Here is a 9,486-nt window from a genome sequence, read left to right as displayed (position 1 = left end):
TTTCTATAATTAAAGGGCGATAACTCTCGTGTGACTCAATATGGTTGGTTATCGAATTTGTACTAGGTATTATTCCCATGCACATGCTGACAAAATTTGGTGATGATTGGACAAAGGCTTAAAAGTAAATGATTTGACAAGACCGATGTTAGGTAATTTCCATAGTTAAAGGGCAATAACTCTGGAGTGACCAAACTTATCTGGCTTGTTATCAAACTTGTCAAAGATATTATGCCCATACACATTCAGTCCGAATCAAGTATTGCTTGGACAAATGCTTCAAAAGTTGTTTGGACAAAACTGGTATAAGGTAATTACTATCATTATAAGGCAATAACCTAGAGCTACATGAGTTATATGACTGGTTATCCAACTGTTGCCTGCCAGTATGTTGCACGTGAAATTCTACATCAGTACCTTGCCATATCAAACTGAAAGACAGGTCATCTAAGGTTACCAAATATGCATATACTGAATTAAAAAAAAACATATATGTACGTACATAGTAATTAAGAAATATCGAATGAGACATATTTTATTTATATTCTAATATTTACATCATACACTGATTGTTACAAACCTTTTCCAAATCTTAATATGAAATCATGTACTCATATGCCAAACATTTCTATACTTTCATTCTCATTTATTTACCTACCAAGATTTACCATACAGGAATCAACAACAAAAATGATTAAATGAGAGCACAGTTCAAAATCAATGAAACAAAGTTTGTTAGAGGCTTAACTCGACAAATGTTCAAGCCAGAGTTATGGGCCTTACTATACATGTGTGCACAGTCTATAGCACCAGGACTGGTGTACCATATGTCTTTAAGCAGATGTTGATGTATGACAGAGGTTCAAGTATTTGGCACGTCACAGACACCAGCGACAACAACAGCAATAATATTACAATACCTTGAGTTTTCTTCTCCGAAAATCAGACAAGCAAAAAAGAATTTTAATGAGTGTACACATTAAAATCCATGAAACAAAAATATTCACATATTACTGTTACTGAACTATGGAACCGAAATATTCTACCAGACTTGACATGAAAAACTGTGATTAGTTTGAATGATATTGCAATAGTTGGTACATGAATAATACAATTCTGAAAATATTGGGCCGATTGTTTAGAACTTAACAAACGTTAAAGTTTACTACGTTATTAACGTGATTGTTTTTAATTTTACTGGTTAAGAACTTAGAAATTACATGGATGAACTTGTGATTTGCAGTATTACAAACAAAATATGAGACAGCTGCTTCAGATGTACTTGGTTTATTTAAATTTAGGACCGCAACAGTAACTAGTTCATTTTTAAACTTTAACAACAATTTGTTTAACAAGTTGGTAACTTTAACAATGTTCTGAACAATTGGCCCATTATTTTATAAATAATAGTAATAATTGATCATTTATCAATAAACACTGCCTATTTGAATGCACATTCATGTATATTCCATGCATTAAAAATTACATGCTTTAAACAATATTTACCATAAACAATCACTTATTTCATAGCAGCTATAATGTAACAATCGAAAGGAATTTTCTAATATTTTTCATTCATGTTTGTTGAAAAATCAAGTTTTATAATGAATAAAGCACTTTAAATGAATAACTACAGCACTTCGCATATATAACATGTGTCAGAACACACATCTTGAACAATGTCATGAATCGTTAAACATTTTTCAACACTAATGTTTTTTCTTCAATTATACATAAACTGAAACTGAGCATACCACAAATCCTGATATGCCCTCATTTAGAAAGCAATAAAAAACTTTAAATCTGAAACACTAAAAAACTCTCCATTGCTTTGAAAAAAATCCTCACAAAATCAATAATATTAAGTTTTTACATGAACTTTTGAGAAATCAATTTATGATAAATATATCGAAATTAAGACATTTTTTTAATTAATTGTTTCAAGCTTTTATCATTTAAGGAACAAGTCATGAGCATAACACTTTAATCCTTATCTCTCTATATATATATTTATATATAATAGAACTCTGTCAGTGTAGAACGTCTTCATAAAATCCAGAATCGAATGAACAGTAGGAACACAACTACAACAGCAACAATGGCAGCTATTTTTGCGTAAGACGCTCGCAAGTTCAAATATTTAGCATCTTTTTTATACTTAGATGACATCGATGACAGATGACTAGCCTTCGAATCCAATACTGAAAACAGAGGAAACATTCAAATTAGATATTTAAACAGGATTTGTTCTTTAAATATGTTTTCCTATGGGTATGGTATTGGTGGTTTAAATTTCTTCTTGTTCAACAACATAATTTCCCAAATGTCTTAACATAAAGATACAATCTGGTGTGCTTTTCTGAAAAACTAAAATTATATGTCTGTTTAATGCATAAAAAGAAAAACAATTGCTCAGATGAATACCGGTAAATTTCACCTTGAGGACACCAAAAGTAGATAGTTCACCTGTGGCATAATCAAACAATTCTGTCCCACCCCAGATAAGTAGATCCAAATAACTTGCCCACAGGCAGACGAAAAGAACCCGTATGTAAAAATAAAATACATTCTACTATATTTTGTTTAACTAAGGTGGGAGAAAAAGCAACTATGATTGCTGTTGTGTAAGATAGGTTCATCCCAAACCTCATACAGGGTAGTCTGGGAATTCTCAGCAAACCTTGTTTCCGCAATACACCCTAAGCTCAGGTTGGAATGAACCTATCTTACACTCTCGTCGAAGGAAGATACATATGATCCTCAATGTCACCATTGTTAAACCACTCTATAAGAGCTTATTAATTAACTTATACATGACAGGGAAAATAACAGACAGAAAACCTTACCGAAAAAATTCTTAACATTTATTGGACTAGGAAGGATTGAAATTGTATCCAAAGCCATTTTAAGTTAGTTCTTACTATATTTAATGCAATTGTTAAGTAAAAAACAAACTTGATAAATGAACGGTAATCTGAAATTAAAAGCTCTTAATCCTCATTTCAGGAATAATATGAAATCTATCATCCCTATTTATATATAAGGTACATGTCTGCCATAGCTAATTTAATCCTAAATGAATTTAAATAAATGCCTCTGTCTTCAAAAACATAAATAGCTAGGCATAAATTACCACATATTCCATTGACAAGTTATTGGGGGTATATATTTGTTTATGCTAAGTTACACTCCTCAATATTAAAGCTTGTTTGTCTGCCATAATCTTAGTTTACATCTTGCAACACTAACTATTCAATGGTGGTTTTTGAGGGAAGTTTTTTCTTGACAAAATTTCATAGAGATACGGCTTGGAAACAATTGTCAATTTTAATAAGACTAATTTCCAGTACACCTACAATTGCACCTACGCCACATAACGAATGCCACCGCTCATCTGTTCTCATTTTTTAAGTAAAACAATCCATTGCAGCTAGAGTTCTGGGTCTTGCTTTTATGTGTGTGCATTATCCTTGGCAACATGTGTACATCTGGCCAAGGTTAAAGGGCTTGGAAATTGATGCTACTGCTTCATTATCAAGACTATCACAATACTTGAACTTCTTTACTGCAAAAACATCAGATGAGTTTTAAACAAACCAACCTGAAAGAGAGTCCCCTCTTTGTAAAACATCATCTATGTTTTGTACCATGATTCTCTGAACATCTTGCAACTCCGTGTTGATTGAAGTTAGGTTTTTACGAGCCCTAGAATCCATGTAATTCTTGCGGACTTTTTGTATGTAAGTATCTGAAATATTTTATAAATGTAATAATGTATAATATACAGTGATATGACGGTAGATAGAATGAACTTAAAATAAAAAGGTGCATAGACATCAGATTAAAAAATATACTTGAGCATTGATTTTTAATTAAGCAAATCTTGATACACAATATGTATCTTACAAAATTTACACTGCCAATAGCAAGTCAAATCAGCTGATGTCTTCTTAGGCAATCAAATTACCTATGATAGGATATGACAGTTTTAAGAGCAACATTATTTAAATTCACATCATTTATAAGAATTGGTTCTGGAAAAATTCAGGTAACATTTTAGAAGACGGGCACTTATTAGTTAAATTTACCAAATTCAATGAAACTGTATGGTCTGGACACTGTTTCCACTTTAGCCCCAAAGTTGGATGCAAATTCTGTCTGTAAATCCTCCAGGAAGGAATAAGCCAGTCTCTTGGAGAAGGTTTTATCACACAGCACGAGGTAGCAGACTCCTCTCTCTATGAAATAGCTAAAAGAGAACCACAGATAGATTCAATTGTAAACTGCATTGACAGTGTCTGACATTTAAATTCTGATAAACCGATGTATGAACAAAAGAGTAGATGTAATTTTGATTACGGTAAATTTAAAGACTAAAAATTTGTTATGAATATTGATGTAAAGTATTTCAGGTGGAAAGAGACTTCTGTTTGCAAATGCTTTTCAATGAGATTAAACTTAATGGTTTCATATTTAATCAAGTAGTATATATTATTAATTCTAACCTTAAGTAAACTATATTCCATTTAATCATTGACTTGACCCAATGGTAAACTTACTGAAATATATAAGGACCCGACTCTAGACTACACCTTGCAGGAGGTTGGGGGTCGCTAGAAATCTTACGGAAGAGTTGCTTTGCCTGATTCTGATACTCCATCATACCGCGGCCAGCCTGACAACAAATACACAGATTCACATATAGACATTATTTCAGAAATTATATTAATATCAGTAGTGATAAATAACATAAATAAAACATACTAATGAGGTGGGTATACATGTCTAGCCTTTTTTTTTCAGTCCAAATGGTAAATGGCTTAACTCCCTGCAATATCAAAACTCACACATCACATAATAAAATTACATTCTGTTCATTTTACTTGGAAGGGCAAATAATGTTAATAAAGCATCATGTTTGGCATAAGCATTTTCATAAATGCTAATTGAACAAGTGTATTACAGGATATCTTGACACCCTGCATTTCTTTACAGTAGCCTAAATATCAACATATACAAGTGACATATTCATGACTATAAATAGCCTCTGAGGTAATGGTGGACAATAGCTGGGGCAGATATAGAAACTGGCGTTAGAGGGGGCGTAATTTAGGGGCGCAACCTTTTGACATGAGCCCCTCCCTAAGAACCAAAATAATATTATATGGTGTTAACCATTTGCATGTAGGTTTGGGATTACTTCCTCAAGACTATTGTAACAATTTGAAGTAAAAAAATAGTGCATTTGGGACATGTTTTATTACTTTTTTCTCTCCCATATTGAAAGAAAAAGTAAACTTAGAAAATTTTAGAGAGGGCGCTCACCTCTAAATCCACTAGTGGATTCGGCTGGATGGACCAATCCCAATAAGACTCAAATCGCAAACTATGGCCCAGATTTAAAGACCTCACGCCTCAAATTGGGAGATGCATAATTTTAGTATTTTTTTCAGCTCATCTATCAATCACAATTGTACTGCAATTGCCAGTGGTTCGGGGTAGTATGATATGGACACTCGGAAGAGGAGTTGGCATTATACATAGATATGCAAATCTGGGACAATATGGTCTTACGAATTGTGCCATACTTTCTGCCAACCAGATTTGTATCAGGTATGGGCGGTATCAACTGCATTAGCATTCTAACAGGCATGTTGACATGACTTAAGTTTATTCTGTGCCCACTCAGTTTGTGTATGTGTATGTATGTGTATTTCTTTAGACCTTGCGGTCAAGGATTACCCGTAAAAGTGCAAGCACTTATTTCCAATGGGGTCCTTTGTTTTTGCTAAAGGGACAGCAAGCTGAAGAGACAGTGGTGGGATACAAGAGGGTCCGGGTGCGACACCCTAGCTCTTTTTTGAAGAGACCCCTTGGTTCTTTTACTTGCTCGGTAGTGTTGTGCCGATAATTGATTATAATCGACAATTGATCAGAAAGGCCTACGTCAGCGACAATCGATAGTGAAATTTGAATAATCAATTACAGAAACAAGGGACGTAACCGCTACCGACTAATTTTCTTTTTCTGGTTAATGCTAGTTAATGTTGAAATGTTAAGGTGTTACTATGTTAAGTCATCTAGTCATATTCTTATCAAGTCAATAAGTCATTACAGTACCTAATTATTACAAATTGTCTTGGTAATTTAACTGCAAAAGGTTTGGTTCTCAACTTCTCATGTTTGTTGTTTAAAAGTGATTTTTAAAACATGTTACCATTTACATCTTACCATGTAAGAATTGAGTTTTCTGGAAGAAAATGTTTTTGTAAAACATATTGAATATTCAATTGCTTGTTGTACTTGTTACTTACTGTTTTTTGAAAAAAGAATTGATATCTTTCTTTGTGAATGTAAACAATACTAAATGTACACATGTAAGACAAAAATAGAGCATGTGGTCTCGTGTTCTGTAATAGTAACTTGTAAACACTAAAGGATAGTGGCGTTCTGAATAAATAATGTTATTTATACAAAGAAATGTACAAACAATATTGCAAGGTAACATTGATGCTTAAAACTGTTGCATGTACTGTATCAGAGTCTGTATGCCTTAAATATGATGACAAAAGATAATCAAATAATGATTTAATCGATTAATAATCGATCATTGATCGGTTTCATAAACCGATTATCGATAGTAATTTCTGTGTCCAATCTTAACACTAGTGCTAGGTGTAAAGCACAGGATACAACTTTCCTGGGTTAAACCAGTACTGAGTAAACCACTTTTCAAAGCACTACCCTTTAAATGCCCAACGCCAGGCAAGGGAGCTTCTTGTACCAACTTTTAACGTCTTTTGGTTTGACGTGGCCAGGGATCAAACCCACGACCTCCCTCTCCATACCGAACACTTAACCTTTAGGCCACAGAGACGGTTTACCGTATGTTTTCATTGTAAAGTAAACTTTGGAGGAAAAGTACCACTGGTGTGGGGCTCGAACCCAATGACCGCCTGAACACTAGCATGGAGCTCTAACCAACTGAGCTAACTGGGCACCTGGTTCTAACCCACAGACACTACACTCCTCCCCCAATTAACCGTTTATGCACCAGTCAATTGTAACCACGGCCCACCCAGGTCGGGGAATAACAGGGACTTTGACTTTCTGTCTAGCCAACCCCGGGTAAAATCTCAGCCCTGCGGGAACAAACTTTTGGTAAAATCCCCGCCAAATGCCCCCACACCCCAGGGACCCTAGGTAAGGCCCATTCCCCGCTATTTATGGCGCGAGGACAAAACCACTCCTGTCGACTACTGCCACCAGTAAAGTAAACCTTGGAGGTTAAGTGTGCCCGGTGTGGGGCTCAAACCCACGACCGCCGAAACACTAGCACGGAGCTCTAACAAACTGAGCTAACCGGGCAGTTGGTTCTAGCCCATACACACTACAATTGTAAGCAGAATGACATATGCCAAAATGGCATACAAAACAGTCAATCTAACCTTCTTTTTTTGCCACTCAAGCTGTATAAGAAAGCGAGTTATCTCTTATAGAGATAAATTTAATTGATGAATATGCGAACTTTGACATTTATGATTTAATGAAAAATAAAGATTTAATGAAAAATAAATAAATTGACCAAAGTTACCAAACCTGTTCGTCTTCCTGTACTGATGCTGCGAGCGGCAGGCCGTCTGCCACCCTAGCAATCATCGTCATTATCACCATCTTTCTACAAATGTTGTAATAATATTGAATAAATGACCTAAAACCAACAATTTTAAGCAAATTTACTATTGTTTTGACGTGGCCGCTTCCATATCATGGTCGCGTTGATTAGGATAATGGAAGCTATATGCTAAACCGGATTTCAATTTAAGCAATAAGGTGAAAATTGACTAATACATGTTTCATATAAAAATCATTTCATAATGTGGTTATAAAAATATATCATTTTATATGCTTAGGTAAAAAAATCCTATTTTTAGGAAAATTATGTCGCAAAATATTCGATTAAAACTGTAACTACGCGATCACAATCATCAAGCGCTCATTGGTTTGCTTTTGCAAAGTAAGCGTTTGCGACACTGACTTATATCTAAGGACGCCAAAATGGCGGGTGCTAAACCGTTTGTTGACAATAAAATAAAGCAAAGAAAGGTTTTGCTGTTTTCTAAAACATATTCTCCCGCTTGCAATGAAGTAAAAGCCGTTTTAAAAAAATATGGAGTGATGTTTCCTAGCTACGAAGTTGTAGAAATTGAAGCTCGTCAAGATTGCAACCAAATAGAAAACTATTTTCAAGTATTATGTCTCACGGACAGAAGAGAGGTACATGTACACAATATAGGAATATAATGAAAGGACGAATGATTTTTTTATATAAAAAAACTAATATTAACGTTCTGAAAAAGTTATATATTTTTAAATGTAAATGAGAATATGTTAAAAACAAAACGGGACAGAACAAATATTTGTACTCATCAGTGCATTATTCAAAACAATTATTAGAAATGATGACAGGTTTTTCATTATTTAATCTCAGCAACCATATTCAAGTAAATATTTTTAAGCTGGTATGATGATAGCAATATTTTCTCAGAAGGCCACTGGCCCAGTTGTTTATACCGCATTCTTTTGTAATCACATGTACAATAAGTGTGAATATTTCTGTTTAAATTTTTTTTTGTTAAACTATTTGTTTCACTGTGTTGACTGGACAGTGTCATAAGGAGGAGTAAATGAATCATCTATTTATATACTAGGTTTAGGATCTGTAGGGATACACTTATTTCCAATTCTTTGTATTGTTGTGTACCCTTCAAATAATTTCATGCATATAATTTGCTTATTATTTTCTGTGTAATGTTACTTATGATTATATACATGTATATAGACTGTATATTCTATTATATGTTATAAATATGTTATGCTCTCCCTTTTTGGAGGAATCATCTATCCATCCATCCATTCATCCATCCATCCATCCATGCATGATGTGTTTGAACAAGGTAACCTTACAATTGTTAAAAACAAAATTGTTTTTCAGGTCCCACAGCTGTTTATTGGTGGAAAATATGTTGGAGGAGAGAAAGAGATTCATCTTCTACAGGAATCTGGAGAACTTAAAAACCTGCTAGTCCAATCTGGAGCTCTTAAGACACTTTTTTGATTCTTCATTCCACTGCATAACCAAGGAATGCAGTCAATATGACTGTTCTAATCCATAGATAAGCAAATAGACAGCTGTTCATTAACTCATTTACAAAAATAATCTATTAAAGATGTGATTTAATTTTATTTAACCTTAAAATGTTACAAATAAATCTATAATTCTAATCTGATACGATGCTCATTGATTTCCATTAAAGCAAAACTTTATGACATCTTACATTATAAATCATTATTGTTATTTTTTACTCATGAAATATATTTCTTTTATTATACCAGGAGAACATAGGCAATGCTGTTATATTTTGTATTTAGTTATTTCTTTTTTGATATTTATTTTACACATTTATTTTGAATAAATAATTATGA

The 9,486-nt window shown here is 33.6% G+C and overlaps 2 protein-coding genes across 2 annotated transcripts; one reads left to right on the top strand and one right to left on the bottom strand.

The window, feature by feature from the left end:
- Nucleotides 1-521: 521 nt before the first annotated feature.
- Nucleotides 522-7,772, bottom strand: LOC128222871 (vesicle-trafficking protein SEC22b-like). The gene is made up of 5 exons (XM_052932029.1): nucleotides 7,600-7,772; nucleotides 4,560-4,675; nucleotides 4,089-4,249; nucleotides 3,602-3,748; nucleotides 522-2,201 (listed from the first exon to the last, which is right to left on the bottom strand). Exons 1-5 carry the CDS (start codon nucleotides 7,672-7,674, stop codon nucleotides 2,047-2,049), a joined length of 654 nt encoding a protein of 217 aa, XP_052787989.1. The 5' UTR covers nucleotides 7,675-7,772; the 3' UTR covers nucleotides 522-2,046.
- Nucleotides 7,773-8,052: 280 nt separating this feature from the next.
- LOC128224904 (glutaredoxin-1-like) lies at nucleotides 8,053-9,486 on the top strand. The gene is made up of 2 exons (XM_052934994.1): nucleotides 8,053-8,277; nucleotides 8,996-9,486. The coding sequence occupies exons 1-2, from the start codon at nucleotides 8,059-8,061 to the stop codon at nucleotides 9,116-9,118; spliced, it is 342 nt and encodes a 113-aa protein (XP_052790954.1). The 5' UTR covers nucleotides 8,053-8,058; the 3' UTR covers nucleotides 9,119-9,486.

Source organism: Mya arenaria, chromosome 17 (genome assembly GCF_026914265.1).
Source record: "Mya arenaria isolate MELC-2E11 chromosome 17, ASM2691426v1".
In the NCBI taxonomy this organism is placed as follows: domain Eukaryota; kingdom Metazoa; phylum Mollusca; class Bivalvia; order Myida; family Myidae; genus Mya; species Mya arenaria.
This window is presented reverse-complemented; position numbering and strand designations above follow the sequence as displayed.

Coding starts and splice junctions, on each gene's coding strand:
- LOC128222871 (XM_052932029.1), bottom strand. CDS start 7,674: ATGGTGATAATGACGATGATTGCTAGGGTGGCAGACGGCCTGCCGCTC. Junction 4,250..4,559: donor TCGGGTCCTTATATATTTCA/GTAAGTTTACCA, acceptor GTTCTCTTTTAG/CTATTTCATAGAGAGAGGAG. Junction 2,202..3,601: donor AAGAGGGGACTCTCTTTCAG/GTTGGTTTGTTT, acceptor CTCTGTTTTCAG/TATTGGATTCGAAGGCTAGT.
- LOC128224904 (XM_052934994.1), top strand. CDS start 8,059: ATGGCGGGTGCTAAACCGTTTGTTGACAATAAAATAAAGCAAAGAAAG. Junction 8,278..8,995: donor GTCTCACGGACAGAAGAGAG/GTACATGTACAC, acceptor ATTGTTTTTCAG/GTCCCACAGCTGTTTATTGG.